Below are 18395 nucleotides of genomic sequence, written 5' to 3'. Positions count from 1 at the left end.
CATTGACCTGGCCAAAGCTTTCGACTCTGTCAATCACCACATTCTCATCGGCAGGCTCAATTTCTCTAATGATTGCATCGCCTGGTTCACCAACTACTTCTCTGATAGAGTTCAGTGTGTCAAATCGGAGGGCCTGTTGTCCGGACCTCTGGCAGTCTCTATGGGGGTGCCACAGGGTTCAATTCTTGGGCCAACTCTTTTCTCTGTATACATCAATGATGTCGCTCTTGCTGCTGGTGAGTCTCTGATCCACCTCTACGCAGACGACACCATTCTGTATACTTCTGGCCCTTCTTTGGACACTGTGTTAACAACCCTCCAGACAAGCTTCAATGCCATACAACTCTCCTTCCGTGGCCTCCAACTGCTCCTAAATACAAGTAAAACTAAATGCATGCTCTTCAACCGATCGCTGCCTGCACCTGCCCGCCTGTCCTGCATCACTACTCTGGACGGTTCTGACTTAGAATATGTGGACAACTACAAATACCTAGGTGTCTGGTTAGACTGTAAACTCTCCTTCCAGACTCACATCAAACATCTCCAATCCAAAGTTAAATCAAGAATCGGCTTCCTATTTCGCAACAAAGCATCCTTCACTCATGCTGCCAAACATATCCTCGTAAAACTGACCATCCTACCGATCCTCGACTTTGGCGATGTCATTTACAAAATAGCCTCCAATACCCTACTCAACAAACTGGATGCAGTCTATCACAGTGCCATCTGTTTTGTCACCAAAGCCCCATATACTACCCACCACTGCGACCTGTACGCTCTCGTTGGCTGGCCTTCGCTTCATAATCATCGCCAAACCCACTGGCTCCAGGTCATCTACAAGACCCTGCTAGGTAAAGTCCCCCCTTATCTCCGCTCACTGGTCACCATAGCAGCACCCACCTGTAGCACGCGCTCCAGCAGGTATATCTCTCTGGTCACCCCCAAAGCCAATTCCTCTTTTGGCCGTCTCTCTTTCCAGTTCTCTGCTGCCAATGACTGGAACGAACTACAAAAATCTCTGAAACTGGAAACACTTATCTCCCTCACTAGCTTTAAGCACTAGCTGTCAGAGCAGCTCACAGATCACTGCACCTGTACATAGCCCATCTATAATTTAGCCCAAACAACTACCTCTTCCCCTACTGTATTTATTTATTGTATTTATTTTATTTATTTTATTTTGCTCCTTTGCACCCCATTATCTCTATTTCTACTTTGCACTTTCTTCTACTACAAATCTACCATTCCAGTGTTTTACTTGCTATATTGTATTTACTTTGCCACCATGGACTTTTTTTGCCTTTACCTCCCTTATCTCACCTCATTTGCTCACATTGTACATAGACTTATTTTTCTACTGTATTATTGACTGTATATTTGTTTTACTCCATGTGTAACTCTGTGTTGTTGTATGTTGTCGAACCGCTTTACTTTATCTTGGCCAGGTCGCAATTGTAAATGACAACTTGTTCTCAACTTGCCTACCTGGTTAAATAAAGGTGAAATAAATAAAAGAAAAAGGTCGCGGCAAATGTTCTCATAACACAAAAACTGTCCATTCTTGGTGATGATTATAGCATGTTTGTATAAAACATTTGCCTGATGTTGCAAGAACGTTCCTATAAGACATTTAATGTGCTCTTTAAAGGTTCCTAAAATGTTTCATTAGGTTGTTGGAACAGTCTGGTGAGAACATTGTGGGGACATCACAAAAGATATGTTCCCAAAACACAAAAACGGGCCAGTTATGCGGATGATTCTACAATGTTTATTTTGGGTGCAAAAAACATTCACTTGGTGTTACAAGAGCTTTTCCAGGACACATTTCATCTGTTCTTTAGCACTAGAACTGCTAAAGCAGTCATTTTAACTGCTCATGAATTTAAAAAATGTATTAATCTTCCATTACATGCCCTCTGTTCTTGATATTTCCAAATAAGTCTATATAACACACTGTCGGTGTTAGAATCTTAATATCACAAACAGAACTGGAATTCTAACCAGTTTTAGGAGGGCATGTTATGTTTTGAATGGTTTTCCCCCATTGCCCCTTCTCCTTCGACAGTTGAAAGTGCAGTGCCCAGCTGATAATCACCCCGATACTTGCCTCGAAACTGAACCTAAATCAAAACTAATTTCACACATACACTGAGTATACAAAACATTAAGAACACCTGCTCTTTTAATGACATAGACTGACCAGGTGAAAGCTATGATACCTTATTGATGTCACTTGTTAAATCCACGTCAATCAGTGTAGATGAAGGAGAGGAGACAGGTTAAAGACGTATTTTTAAGTCTTGAGATATTGAAACATGGATTGTGTATGTGTGCCAGAGAGTGAATGGGCAAGACAAAAGATTTAAGTGCCTTTGAACGGGGTATGGTAGTAGGTGCCAAGTGAACCGGTTAAAGTCAAGAACCGTAACGCTGCTGGGTTTTTCACACTCAACAGTTTCCCGTGTGTATCAAGAATGCTCCACCACCCAAATGGGGGGTGTGTGTGTATGTACCCTATATCAGTCCACAGAATCCAAACAGTCTTATCAGTCTACTCTAGCCTACTTGGTGTAGGCTAGGCTACAGTGAGAGTGTGCGTAATTGTACATGCTGAATGACTTTCAATATATGGGAAAAGATCCACATCGGGCAGCGACTGTTGGAGAATGTGGTGATGAAGCTTGTGGAACCTTACATTGTCACCATGGAAATGTCACCATGGACAATTTCTTGGTGCCGGCCATGAACAAAGTGAGTTGGGAGCTCCCTCCCTCTGCGCAAAATAAGGCACCTGCACAGCAGTTGTGCAGCCGTGCTGAAGAATGACAAGGTGATGGAAACAATAAATAGAAAACTGGATACTATTACACACTACAACCAAACAGATGTACTGTATGTCAAAGTGGGTCAAGCATGTGAAAGGTACGAAGATTTGTGTCAACTGTTAGGACAAGGGATAACAGCTAAATGAAATCCAACATTGCATGAAGATGCACACAGTGTGAACACGATCTGACAATAACTGACTATTGTATGAGATAACAATAATGGGCATATCGACACATGAATTATAATGCCATTATTGCTTTTGTGATGATTTTCACTATTTATCAAGGCAACTTGTCATTCACAATGATGTTTAGGCTACTGATGTTTTCATCATTTGGCCACGCATCTTGCTGACCCTGCGTCTTGGTGGTTAGGGTATTTGTTTTATTTTGTCATTATAGAAAGAAGCTGTTACTGTGTTCCAACACATACAGTGTATGTGTATTCATACCCCTTGACTTATTCCACATTTTGTTGTATTACAGCCTGAATTCAACATTGATTAAATATATTATTTTTTTCCCCCCATCTACACACATTACCCCATAATGACACAGTCAAAACATGTTTTTGGACATTATCTCATTTACATAAGTATTCACTTCCCCTTGCTGTGACACTCCAAATTGAGTTCAGATGCATCCAATTTCCTTTGATCATCCTTGAGATGTTACCACAACTTGATTGGAGTCCACCTGTGGCCAATTCAATTGTTTGGACATGATTTAGAAAGAAACACACCTGTCTATATAAGGTCCCACAGTTGACAGTGCACTTTAGAGCAGAAACTATACCACGAAGTCCAAGGAACTGTCCGTAGATCTCTGAGATATAATTGTAATGAGACATATATCTGGGGAAGGGTATAAAACAATTTCTAGAGTGTTGAAAGTTTCCAAGAGCACAGTGGTCTCCAACATTGGGAAATGGAATAAATATGGAGCAATGAGATGACCAAGAACCCAATGACCACTCTGACAGACTTCCTTGGCTGAGATGAGAGAACCTGCCACAGGGACAACAGTCTCTACAGCACTTCACCAATCTGTGCTTTATGGGAGAGTGGCCAGACATAAGCCACTCCTGAGAAAAAGGCACATGACAGCACGCCTGGAGTTTGCAAAAAGGCACGTGAAAGACTCTGAGAGCATAAGGCAAAAGATTCTATGGTCTGATGAGACAAACATTGAGGTCTTTGGCCTAAATGCAAAGTGCTATGTCTGGAGAAAACCAGGCACAGCTCATCACCTGTCTAACACCATCCCTACCGTGAAGCATGTTGGTGGCTAGGGCTGTTGGGGTCACCGTATTACTGCCACACCAGTAGTCATGAGTCATGACCGCAGTAAAATTCCACGTGACCATTGACAACGGTAATCTCCTCTTATGCACCGTTGGTAGTACCCAACTCACTAACGACCATCATGTCGCTAATGGCCTGGTACTCAGGGCTCTAGTGTCTCTATAACCACTCTGATATCAATGCAAATGCTATAGAAAATCACATCAGACACTTATCATCAAAACTGTAGCTGCTTTTAAAACTCACTTCACTTTGATTGATGAATTTGAAGAAAGAAGTTCAATAACAGGTTGAAACTGAGTGAAAAACATGGTCGTTTGGGATGTTGTTTCAAAGCCTAACACATCGAAATGGACAGCGCTTTCTAAGGGGATGATTCATTCAAAACCCTCATGCATATTAGAGCTTATGCATAGCATCGGCCTATATATGAGTCCAAGCCCGACGATGGTGCTTTTAAACAATACATAGCCTACTTATATTATGCATGGCAGAAAAACATTTAAAAACAACTGATTTAAGATGTCTTTGGTACGGATTTGGTCTAGCCTTTACTCCAAAATGAAACAAATTCTAGTAATGACCTTTGAGTGTGGACTGTATTATTAGGCATATTTATGGACTCGTTACCTTATGCTATGCTTCAAACGTTCTATCCATGAGTCTGGGAGAGAAGGTATAGGTCTAGGCAATGCTGTTGGTTCATTGATTGTGCAGCTTCTATGTCTTACAGAGTTAGCCTACAATTATAGTGAGTTTGTATTTGATTTTGAATAGCCTAGTAATAGTGTTTTTAAAAAAAATATATTTTCATAGTTAATAGGCTGACATGACCTTTAGCTGCAGAATATCTCACCACCGTGCATTTCCATCTTCTCCCCTCCCTCCTTCATTCCTTTCCAGAGAGATGGGCTGTCAACAGTTAAATAAAATATGTTTAGTTGTGAAAACATGTTACTATTGATGTTCCCAAACAGATTTAACTTGGTTTCCCAAATGAAGCACTGGATAGCTGCAGGAACAGGGTTGGAGAGCCCATGGCATATGAATGGCTGCATGCTCCTCAAACAGCGGTTGATGTGTGGAGTGAAATAACCTGAGTAGCCTACCTGCATGAATGAAAAAAGAACTGGCGGGAAAGTGGGCTCCGTTCGCTATTCGGGTGCATATGGATGACATGTCTTCTTTTCCCCCTGCTCCTGTTCCTGACAATTTGATAATAGGCCATTCTAAATCAAAACTAATTTGACATCTTAGTAAAGACAAGATTACATTGAGAATAGTCTGATGGGTGAAAAATATGATCACTTGATGAGAGAACAGCATGTGCAGTCTGAGGCAAGGAACAGAGCGCAAGCTTTTTTTTGTGACTTTCTCAAATCATCGAAAGCCTATAGTCGCATCACGCAGCCCCATATTTGTTTGGATTTGTACAACATTCTAAGGCTTGTATCATTCACAATTAACGTGGTCAAATAACTCTAAATCTAGCATATAGGACCGGTTTCAAATGATCACTTTTATGCTCCAACATAGCCACTTCACATGCACACGCGCTCCAGGATGGGAAAAATATCCTTTCTATTTTATGCACTTAAGTTAAATGATATTCTTCATACTATAAAATCATCTAATATAAAATAATGGCATGGGATTTATAAGAATATCTTGTCTGCTAAATGAACAAGCCTCCAGCCTATGGCATGACGCAAAGCCAAATAACATACAGTAGGCCAACTCATATTCTGTGCTTCTGAAATACATTTTCTTCATACAGTATCATAATATTTCTTTAGACCTGCCTAAAATAAATAATGGATTTATTATTATTATTATACTTTTTTTAAATGACAATGTTGCAAAGGCACGCATCACTGGCTTGTGTATCCTGAAGATGCCAGGTTTTTTTCCTGCCTGGATATCTCTGGATATACTGTAACTTATTTTAATGCCTGTGATGGCTAGATAAATGTGCGTGCTCTTCCAATCCTGGCAGGGAAGCCATGACCTTAAAGCTCTCTATAATACATTAAGTGGTGGCATGTAGAAGACTTTCCCTTTTGTGACTTCTTTTATAGACACAATTCAATATATATGGGTCACTTTGCCCGTATAATCTTCAGAGCACTCTCGAATGATGACAGTTATTGTAATGGTTCTACTCTCCACCGTATGTACCCCACACCGTTATTGTATATTCCCCACGGAAACAAACTGGGAGCCTTCGGTGGCAGTTCTTCAGTGGTCAATTCTTCCAAAGAGGCAAATTCAACACTCAATAGTCTTTAATGCATCTCCCTGCACTCATGTTATTCTCCAATAAAAGAACATATGACATTTTCAAATTGCGCCTGTATAGCCCGCTTAAAAAGGAACAAAGCCTTCATTGCATACAGTATACAGCTGAGATGTTTACAGCATGAAAATAACCCCACTTGTTATTGACTAGCAATGTTTGATCATTTTTTCTGTTCAATTACCTCGAAAAGGACCGCTTTGAATCGTTTGTAAGAAACTTCAGTATCCAGCATCTTCTTCAGAGTAATTTAGTGTAGGGAGCAATGACTACCTCTGCCTTTTCAATCGTCATTTGATATGAGGAAATTATATACTAGCCTTTATGCCTGTGATACTTTGGAACAATCTTTGAACTTTGAAACAATATTCATAAGCTAGGAATGTTAAGAATGGTCCATGGGGATCTAAAGAATAATCCTGTCATATTGTTTATTATTTTCAAATCAAATCACATTTTATTTGTCACATGCACAGAATACAACAGGTGAAGACCTTACAGTGAAATGCTTACTTACAAGCCCTTAACCAACAATGCAGTTCTAAGAAAAGTAAGTAAAAAATAGATAAGTAAAACGATAAAATAAAAGTAACAAATAATTAAAGAGCAGCAGTAAAATAACAATAGCGAGATTATATACAGGGGGTACCGGTACAGAGTCAATGTGCAGGAGCACCAGTTAGTCAAGGTAATTGAGGTAATATGTACATGTAGGTACAGTAGAGTTAAAGTGACTGTGCATAGGTAATAAACAGAGAGTTAAACAGAGAGTAGCAGCAACGTAAAAGAGGGGTCTGGGTAGCCCTTTGATTAGCTGTTCAGGAGTCTTATGGTTTTGGGGGTAGAAGCTGTTAAGAAGCCTTTTGGACCTAGACTTGGCGCTCTGGTGCCGTGTGGTAGAAGAGAGAACTGTCTGTGACTAGGGTGGCTGGAGTCTTTGACAATTTTTAGGACCTTCCTCTGACACCGCCTGGTATAGAGGTCCTGGATGGCGGGAAGCTTGGCCCCAGTGATGACTGGGCCATACACACTACCCTCTGTAGTGCCTTGCTGTTGGAGGCCGAGCAGTTGCCATACCAGGCAGTGATGCAACCAGTCAGTATGCTCTCGATGGTACAGCTGTAGAACCTTTTGAGGATCTGAAGGCCAATGCCAAATCTTTTAAGTCTCCTGAGGAGGAATAGACTTTGTCATGCCCTCTTCATGACTGTCTTGGTGTGCTTGGACCATAATAGTTTGTTGGTGATGTGGACACCAAGGAACTTGAAGCTCTCAACCTGCTCCACTACAGCCCCGTCGATGAGAATGGGGGCGTGCTCGCTCCTCCTTTTCCTGTAGTCCACAATCATCTCCTTTGTCTTGATCACGTTGAGGGAGAGGTTGTTACCTTGGCACCACACGGCCAGGTCTCTGACCTCTTCCCTATTGGTTGTCTCATCGTTGTTGGTGATCAGGCCTACCACTGTTGTGTCATCTGCAAACTTGATGATGGTGTTGGAGTTGTGCCTGGGAATGCAGTCATGAGTGAACAGGGAGGACAGGAGGAGACTGAGCACACACCCCTGAGGGGCCCCTGTGTTGAGGATCAGAGTGGCGGATGTGTTGTTACCTACCCTTACCACCTGGGGGCGGCCGTCAGGAAGTCCAGGATCCAGTTGCAGAGGGAGGTGTTTAGTCCCAGGTTCCTTAGCATAGCGATGAGCTTTGAGGGCACTATGGTGTTGAAAGCTGAACTGTAATCAATGAATAGTATTCTCACACAGGTGTTCCTTTTGTCCAGGTGGGAAAAGGCAGTGTTGAGTGCAATAGAGATTGCATCATCTGTGGATCTGTTGGGGCAGTATGCAAATTGGAGGTGGTCTAGGGTTTCTGGGATAATGGTGTTGGTGTGAGCCATGACCAGCCTTTCAAAGCCCTTCATGGCTACAGACGTGAGTGCTACGGGTCGGTAGTCATTTAGGCAGGTTACCTTAGTGTTCTTGGGCACAGGGACTATGGTGTTCTGCTTGATTCCTTGGTTTCAGTGTAAACGGTTCATTCTGAATCACAGTTCTGCCCATGACTGTGCTCTGCAAGAAATCCACTGCAATAACAAAACAAAACTTCTGCAATGCCTCATTCAAAAAGCTGACTTGTTGCATTGCTACATCTCAGTGATGCCTTCAATGGCACAACAGTTAATGTCCTTGCTCACTCACTGAAACCTGGAGGCAACTTGACAATAGTACAGCCACACAGAGATTTTGTTTACTCCAAAAATGTATTTAGTCAATAGTTTTTCTGTTGACGGATGATGGACAACAGAGATGCTTGCCTGTCAAAAAAACTGCCAAGATGTCCGCCTTTGTACGTTTGCAACTTGTACTGAAAAGTTTGAGATGAGTTGAGTTTTTGACGGACAAAAACGGATAATGATGAATGCGTATGTGTATGTTATATGTCTTTTTGTGGCCTCAGCCTGAGTGTACTTGCTCTGTTTTCTTACCATGTGAAGACAAATAAAAAATAGGACTACTTCTTCTTTTTGATCAGATCAATTGGGTGATTTCAGCAGCACTCTGAATTTGAGTATTTCACTTTTACACAATGTTACTGATGTGACACCCAACATGTAAATGTACTACAAAGGAGGGTGTAAACCAATCTTGTCACAAAATCAACACAACACAGGTGCATTCACACAGGTGAAGTTCAAAGCGCCTTTACAATGCCAATGACAGTTGAAACATGAAATCAGGTGTAAGCATTTCTGTATGATCTAAGAGCAGGAAAATACAGGATACATTCAGACACTAGACAACTCAGAAAGGTCACACAGTCTTAAAAAAAATTGCTATCTGGAACCTTAAAGGGTTCTTTGGCTGTCCCCAAAAGGAGAGCCCTTTGAAAACCCCTTTTTGGTTCCAGGTAGAACCCTTTTGGGTTCCATGTAGAACCTTTTCCACAGAAAGTTATTTTTTCTAAGATTCTAGAGAAGAGGAGGGGAAGATAAGAAACAACATGTTCTACAACAGTATGGTGGACATATTAAAAACTTCTTAGGGATTGGTGTCCCGTCAATGGGACAGTTGTAAATCATGCAGCGCCTTGTGTCACGATCGCAGATTTTAGAGAAACAACAAATGTCGGTACATATAAGTGAATTATATCGGCTGAAAGCTTAAATTCTTGTTAATATAACTGCACTGTCCAATTTACAGTAGCTATTACAGCGAAAAAAAATGTCATGCTATTGTTTGAGGAGAGCGATGACGCAACCGGTCAGGATGCTCTCGATGGTGCAGCTGTAGAACCTTTTGAGGATCTGGGGACCCATGCCAAAGCTTTTCAGTCTCCTGAGGGAAGGGGAAGATACATAACGTTATGCATCCAAGACGAACTGAAATATTATCAGAAGCACGTTGGATCGTTTTCACAGCCTTCATTTCCTTAAAATCAAAAGCAGTTAAACTGATGTCCTTTTGCGTGGGAATATTCATTCCCGTGTTAAGATTTTCTCCCCGGTCCCTAAACGTCTAGCGAGGCCAAGTTGAGTAATAAGTAGCCACCGAAATGTCTGAAATTATAAGCAGAAACATAACTACGTAGGCTTTAAAAAAAAAATCCTGCACCCCATGAAAAAAATCTTTACACCGTCCCTGGACATATTAGGACATTTTCGATTAGAGTCTGATGTAGCATGTATGTGCTAATGTACACCATGCAACACTCCACATAATAGCCATAGGTCTTACGTGAACTGACACCCTCACATATAGTCTCCTACACATATTCATGGTCGAACATTTAGACCTGAGGTTTTTCCATGCCAGAAGACGTTGACCTTGTAATTTGTGAACGTACGCCTGTACAGTATATAATTCGGAGAGCCCTGTAAAAGGCGCGCTATAAACTTTCACAATGTGTAGTTCATCACCAGGGCTGTTTTACACACCCTCTGTAAATCCCCTCCTATTAAGCATGTCCTCCCTCCCTGATTAGTTCCTCAATATTGTAATGAGTCCTTCTAGAATCAATTCATTTGAACTCAGTCAATTCACATAATGAATCCGATGAAATTTGTTCATAGGGCGAATAAAAACAAGCCTTTTTTGAAATGTCCAATTTATGGGTTGAATTTTAATTGAGTTGAGATCGAGCTGACCTCAACCCTGCTCTTGAGCATGCTTGATGGTTTTACCGGTGCCATTTTTTTTATTGACAAGATCAAACCGTTGGTGAAGAGCCATCATGTTTTAGTCGAGACGGTCTTGATTAAATCTAGGTTAATCCCTTTATTCCCCCTTATCCTCCTATAGTATGTAACCCTGAAGTTTGATCCGTGAAATGTACTGGTCTACACATTGAGACGCTTTTGAGGGGAAGGTGTCTAGCAGTTTATAGCTTGGCTTACAGTTACCACATCGTTTTTTAAAATGTATTTATCGTACAGGGATAAGTCGCGGATATGTATTTATTTTGTTAAAAGCAGAAGGGTATTCGAATCCTAAAAGCCAGACTGTAGGCTACATTTTCATTATGTTGTAATACTGGAACTTGCAATTGCAGAAATATTCTGTCTTTTCATGGATTGTAAAAAGGTTGTTTGGTGATATATCAGTCGATTAAAGTAAAACTCATTATCCCAATTCACCTTATTGCTCAAACAGTTTGGTATGTACTGTAATTGAGCCATGTTCAATCAAATCTTCTTGATTCTGTCATGTTTTTATTGTAGGCTTTTGGGGTAATAGCTTTGAGAGGAACACAATCACTTGGATTTCAGCCAAAAGTGATGAACCCATGCAGAGCAAGTCTTAGTAAGCGCCTCCGACTGAAGCGGCCGCATAACCTATATTTAGTAGTCAAGACACGGTAGGTTAGGAAATTGCTGTGTTTGCAAGAGTACAAGAGTTCAACTGTTTTAGCTCAAGTATCTTGTCTTTCCGCAGGGACAGCAGCTAATGGATCTGGAGCACAAGTTAACCCTTGCCAAAGAAGAGCTGGAAAAGGCCGCACTGGACAAGGTGGATGTCATTAAAATGTTACTTCATTGTAATCCATCACTTTTCAGTCTTTCGCTTTGATATTTGGTCACTTCTTGTTTGTATTGTGTTTCTCCTCTTCATTTCTTCTCGGGGATAATGTTCTCGGTCTAACCTATTGAAATGCTTTGCACTGCCAAACTACACTGCTCAAAAAACAGTAAAATAACACATCCTAGATCTGAATGAATGAAAAAATCTTATGAAATACTTTTTTTCTTTACATAGTTGAATGTTCTGACAACAAAATCACACAAAAATAATCAATGGAAATCCAATTTATCAACCCATGGAGGTCTGGATTTGGAGTCACACTCAAAATTAAAGTGGAAAACCACACTACAGGCTGATCCAACTGTGATGTAATGTCCTTAAAACAAGTCAAAAGGAGGCTCAGTAGTGTGTGTGGCCTCCACGTGCCTGTATGACCTCCCTACAACACCTGGGCATGCTCCTGATGAGGTGGCGGATGGTCTCCTGAGGGATCTCCTCCCAGACCTGGACTAAAGCATCCGCCAACTCCTGGACAGTCTGTGGTGCAACGTGGCGTTGGTGGATGGAGCGAGACATGATGTCCCAGATGTGCTCAATTGGATTCAGGTCTGGGGAACGGGCGGGCCAGTCCATAGCATCAATGCCTCCCTCTTGCAGGAACTGCTGACACACTCCAGCCACATGAGGTCTAGCATTGTCTTGCATTAGGAGGAACCCAGGGCCAACCGCACCAGCATATGGTCTCACAAGGGGTCTGAGGATCTCATCTCGGTACCTAATGGCAGTCAGGCTACCTCTGGCGAGCACATGGAGGGCTGTGCGGCCCCCCCAAAGAAATGCCACCCCACACCATGACTGACCCACTGCCAAACCGGTCATGCTGGAGGATATTGCAGGCAGCAGAACGTTCTCCACTGCATCTCTAGACTCTGTCACGTCTGTCACATGTGCTCAGTGTGAACCTGCTTTCATCTGTGAAGAGCACAGGGCGCCAGTGGCGAATTTGCCAATCTTGGTGTTCTCTGGCAAATGCCAAATGTCCTGCACGGTGTTGGGCTGTAAGCACAACCCCCACCTGTGGACGTCGGGCCCTCATACCACCCTCATGGGTGGTATGAGCAGACACATGCACATTTGTGGCCTGCTGTTGGTCATTTTCCAGGGCTCTGGCAGTGCTCCTCCTGCTCCTCCTTGCACAAAGGCGGAGGTAGCGGTCCTGCTGCTGGGTTGTTGCCCTCCTACGGCCTCCTCCACGTCTCCTGATGTACTGGCCTGTCTCCTGGTAGCGCCTCCATGCTCTGGACACTACGCTGACAGACACAGCAAACCTTCTTGCCACAGCTCGCATTGATGTGCCATCCTGGATGAGCTGCACTACCTGAGCCACTTGTGTGGGTTGTAGACTCCGTCTCATGCTACCACTAGAGTGAAAGCACCGCCAGCATTCAAAAGTGACCAAAACATCAGCCAGGAAGCATAGGAACTGAGAAGTGGTCTGTGGTCACCACCTGCAGAACCACTCCTTTATTGGGGGTGTCTTGCTAATTGCCTATAATTTCCACCTGTTATCTATTCCATTTGCACAACAGCATATGAAATTTATTGTCAATCAGTGTTGCTTCCTAAGTGGACAGTTTGATTTCACAGAAGTGTGATTGACTTGGAGTTACATTGTGTTGTTTAAGTGTTCCCTTTATTTTTTTGAGCATTATATTTTAAGTGTAGCTTTTTACTCCTAAGTTACTAAATGAATAAATGGATGGCATTTACGCTTGTGCCCTACAGTTTTCGTGGCTCTATTTATATTTATGGATGCTTCGGAGAAGGAGTTTCATTGTGCTATTCTACAGTTGGTGTAGGGATGAATGCATAATTGTGGAATGGCTGGTGAAAAGGCTCCTAAACAGCGTCTACCCCCAAGTCATAAGACTTCTGAACAGTTAATCAAATGGCCAGACTATTTATATTGTTCCCCTTTATTATTTATTTTTACCTCTTTATTTTATTGCACTGACGTCTCTTGCACTGGCTCTATGCACACTCACTAGACTCTACTCACACATACTACACTGACACTCCAACACACACTACATACGCTAACACACACATGCATATTGAAGCCACACACTTTCACAGTCTTCACACACACACCTCTGCTACTCTGTTTATTATATATCCTGTTTGCCTACAGTTGAAGTTGGAAGTTTACATACACTTAGGTTGGAGTCATTAAAACTTGTTTTTCAACCACTCCACAAATTTCTTGTTAGCAAACTATAGTTTTGGCAAGTCGGTTAGGACATCTACTTTGTGCATGACACAAGTACATTTTCCAACAATTGTTTACAGACAGATTATTTCACTGTATCACAATTCCAGTGGGTCAGAGGTTTACATACACAAAGTTGACTGTGCCTTTAAACAGCTATGAAAATTCCAGAAAATTATGTCATGGCTTTAGAAGCTTATGATAGGCTACTTGACATCATTTGAGTCATTTGGAGGTGTACCTGTAGATATATTTCAAAGCCAACCTTCAAACTTAGTGCATCTTTGCTTGATATCATGGTAAAATCAAAAGAAATCAGCCAAGACCTCAGAAAACAATTGTAGACCTCCACGAGTCTGGTTCATCCTTGGGAGGAATTTCCAAATGCCTGAAGGTACCACATTCATCTGTACAAACAATAGTACGCAAGTATAAACACCATGGGACCACGCAGCCGTCATATCGCTCAGGAAGGAGACGCATTCGGTCTCCTAGAGATGAACGTACTTGGTGCAAAAAGTGCTAATCAATCCCAGAACAACAGCAAAGGACCTTGTGAAGATGCTGGAGGAAACAGGTACAAAAGTATCTATATCCACAGTAAAACGAGTCCTATATCGACATAACCTGAAATGCCGCTCAGCAAGGCCACTGCTCCAAAACTGCCATTAAAAAAGCCAGACTACAATTTGCGACTGCACATGGAGACAAAGATCGTACTTTTTGGAGATATGTCCTCTGGTCTGATGAAACAAAAATAGAACTGTTTGGCCATAATGACCATTTTTATGTTTGGAGGAAAAAGGGGGATGCTTTCAAGCCGAAGAACACCATCCCAACCGTGAAGCATCATGTTGTGGGGGTGCTTTGCTGCAGGAGGGACTGGTGCACTTCACAAAATAGATGGCATCATGAGGTAGGAAAAATATGTGGATATATTGAAGCAACATCTCAAGACATCAGTCAGGAAGTTTAAAGCTTGGTCGCAAATGGGTCTTCCAAATGGACAATGACCCCAAGCATACTTCCAAAGTTGTGGCAAAATGGCTTAAGGACAACAAAGTCAAGGTATTGGAGTGGCCATCACAAAGCCCTGACCTCAATCCTATAGAAAATTTGTGGGCAGAACTGAAAAAGCGTGCGCGAGCAAGGAGGCCTACAAATCTGACTCAGTTACACCAGCTCTGTCAGGAGGAATGAGCCAAAATTCACCCAACTTACTGTGGGAAGCTTCTGGAAGGCTACCTGAAACGTTTGACCAAAGTTAAACAATTTAAAGGCAAAGCTGCCAAATACCAATTGAGTGTATGTAAACTTCTGAACCACTGGGCATGTGATGAAAGAAATAAAAGCTGAAATAAATCATTCTCTCTACTATTATTCTGACATTTTTCATTCTTAAAATAAAGTGGTGATCCTAACTGACCTAAGACAGGACATTTTTACTTGAATTAAATGTCAGGAATTGTGAAAAACTGAGTTTAAATGGATTTGGCTAAGGTGTATGTAAACTTCCAACTTCAACTGTACATGTACATACTGTATTACCTCAACTACCTCGTATCCTTGCACATTGACTCGGTACTGATACTCCTTGTATATAGCCTCATTATTGTTATTTTATTGTGTTACTATTTCTGTTTTTATTTAGCAAATATTTTTCTTACTTTTTAACTCCATTTTTGGGAATTGGCTCATAAGTTAGCATTTCACGGTAAGGTTGTATTCGGCGCATGTGATCAATAAAATGTAATCAGTGGGTGGATATACAATAATTGGTGTGTAATTGAGGGAATTGTCATATTAATGTAGAAAGGGAAGCCCCAGTGATTGTTATTTACTGTTACATGGATGGATGGTCAAAGACTCATATCTGTTTGCTTCTGTTGCTTGGAACAGGAGTCTCAGTTGAAGGCACTGAAGGACACAGTGCACATCTGCTTCTCTGCTGTTCTGCACAACCAGCCCACCAGCAGCCACAGGTTCCCCGCCACCCCCACCCACTTGTTCAGATACTCCTCACTCGTCAACAGCTCCAGAGTCACCTTTCAGCAGCCACACGCCAAGGTAATGCACATTCTGACCCCATACAACTCCCGCCAGTTGAGAGGAACAGCAATAGGCATAAACATTGAAGCAGATTTTCAGGGTGACAACCACAGAGCATAGTACCCGATTTCTCAATTGAATACGCCCATTGTCACTGTAGAGGAGTTGTTCCGAACGTAATTACTACTAAAGACAATAGTCGGGCAAATAGGATTGCAGAAGTTGTTCAAAATAATAACATGTCCAAATTCAGCAGGCTTTTGTGTAATTTATGTTACTCTGCCAGGAAAATAAGACCCAATTATTTGAAATGTAAGGGTGTGCTATCGGCACTTGTTTTCAATAAACATTATAATTAAATGTGACACATTCTTTGTTGAATGTCTTTCAAAGTCGTCTTCATAGAGCACTTAACAAAATGACTTGAATCCCCTGAGAGCAAACCAAGGGTGATAGTGGTAAGGGGAAATGTTATCTATTGAAAACAGGATTATGACTATGGAGGACTAACCTGGGGAACCTCTATATGCACGTTTTCAGTCAAAACGGTCACTATGATAGAGTGCACAGTGAAACACCTACAGGCCACAATAACTCGAAGTTGGATATGTTGTGAGTGATTTATAGAGAAGATCAGTAAGGATTTATTTTGAGGGGTGCTATTAGCAACTAGCTTACAGGATTGACAGCTGATTTGTTATACTGACACCTGGCTGTCACTCTGATTAGTTGGGTAGGTACTGTCACAAGGTATAGGCCTCAACATCCTCCACCCACCCAAAAATAGATGATAAAAAAAAAGAAGTGAATTGTAATGGAGCCGGTTTCTAGATGATGAGTAGCTTATCATTAGTAGCTTTCCACGGTAAATAGAAAGTGATTTACCTCATAAAGAGTATAAATAAAGGTTTGTGTCTTACTCACTCTGCCCAAGGATATGTAGCAAAGTTTGTTAGCAGCGTTGCAAAGAGGATGAACCCTTTGAGGGCATTGATATTTTTTTAAAAGATTTATGGCCTCCCTCTCAGTGACTACTTTTTCACATTAAAACGAAATTGAGCTCAATTCTTCCATCACATTCATTTGTTCTGAATTAAAGGGAAAAGGGGGTACCTAGTCAACTGAAATATGTCTTCCGCATTTAACCCAAACCCTCTGAATCAGAGAGGTGCGGGGGACTGCCATAATTGACATCCACGTCTTCTACATCTCATTCACTTTATTTATACGCTGTGCAAAGTCATGGCGGACCTAATCACAGGTCATATCAGTCAACTACTGCAGTCATATCAAAATCAGAGTATTCGAAGTCAATCACAGCTCTGTTGCGGTTTCATTTTGGCCCTGATCCTAGTGAGCAATCCTGTTTCAAAGAGGCTTTAATCCCTGATGCAGTCGGAAGTCATTCTGCCTCTCTGTGTGTTGGGTGTCAAGCTAAGAGCCTTGACGTTAGCTATGTGCCACCCAGAGGACTTTACAGCTCTTTCAGAGAACGCTCCAATACCCGTCCACATGGAAGCACCACATAAAGCAAAAAATGTAATGGACACTTTATCGCCAAAGATATAAACTATAGTCAATGTTCACAATGGCAAAAGATGACTCTATTACAGCCGATGTGAGTGAAATGTTCTGGGCCTCGTCTCATGTTCCAAGCCAAATTAAGGGGTTTGCGGGGGTTGGGGGGAGGGGGTGGGGGGTGAAGGAGGGTAGTGTGTCTGACAAAAGGAAAGACAACTGAGGGAAAACATACGTACAGGTGCTAGGGATTTAGCATACAGATAGCTCCACTCCATCCTGAGCAGTCGCTACGGCCATCCGCTGCTGTATCCACAGATACTGTCTGCGGGGTGAATCAAAGATGGTTCTCCTCACTGTAAAGATAACTAGTCCTCCCCATCTGTTGTCGCTGTCTGTTCAATGTAAAGGGGCCCACATCTAATAGAAATCACTGTCAAAGATGGCCAAAAATGGGGACCACTGACAAACGTTAACACCACCCCACATTTCGCTTGTTGATTTGCCATGCAATGTTTCCTCCTTTTGCGGGAGGACAACTCGAATGGGCTCAATATGTTAAGGCAAGCTGGGCCTCTTACAAATGGAACCAAATGTATTCCATCAGCCCTTTCATGGCCCAGTTTCCATTGCATATTTGGTTATCTATTAGGTATTTAATAGAAATGAATAGCTACTAAACACATTCTGTTGGACATGCTGATATGTGTTAGTATGCCAGACTAGCCTGACAAGGGCCATTATTGTTTGTGATTAAAAGGTACAATTATTTTGCACAGAAAGCAATATAATATTACATCATTGAAATGAGAATGGTTTGAAGGGCTACCATTATTTCCTCTACAGCTTTACAAAATATAATGCTTATATAAGCACTCTTCTGCTAAAACCCTCTTTCTGTCTTTGGATTCCAAAGTGGATAAGTGCTGGAATATTTGTGTGTACCAGCTACCCTCTCAGCATCATGTTTGGTGTTTGAGTTTCTAAACGTAATGGGCCTTAAGCTCCACTAGACAACAATTACCAGATAAGACTCCGGTCTTTGGCTGCAGACACAATCCCCTGTTGGTGAAAGATTCATTAGTGAGAGGTTGCCGGGATCAGCAAGATCAG

At 41.8% G+C, this 18395-nt stretch overlaps 1 protein-coding gene across 1 annotated transcript in view; it reads left to right on the top strand.

The window, feature by feature from the left end:
• LOC106561937 (leucine zipper protein 2) overlaps positions 1-18395 on the top strand; it is a 178787-nt gene that overhangs the window by 134521 nt on the left and 25871 nt on the right. Inside the window, exons 8-9 of the mRNA XM_014126368.2 lie at positions 11360-11434; positions 15615-15782. Coding sequence (XP_013981843.1) covers positions 11360-11434; positions 15615-15782 — 243 coding nt within the window. The remainder of the gene's footprint in view (positions 1-11359; positions 11435-15614; positions 15783-18395) is intronic.

Source organism: Salmo salar, chromosome ssa11, assembly GCF_905237065.1.
Source record: "Salmo salar chromosome ssa11, Ssal_v3.1, whole genome shotgun sequence".
Classification (NCBI taxonomy): Eukaryota; Metazoa; Chordata; class Actinopteri; order Salmoniformes; family Salmonidae; genus Salmo; species Salmo salar.
Note: the sequence above shows the minus strand (reverse complement) of the source record. Positions and strands in the feature narration are given on the sequence as shown.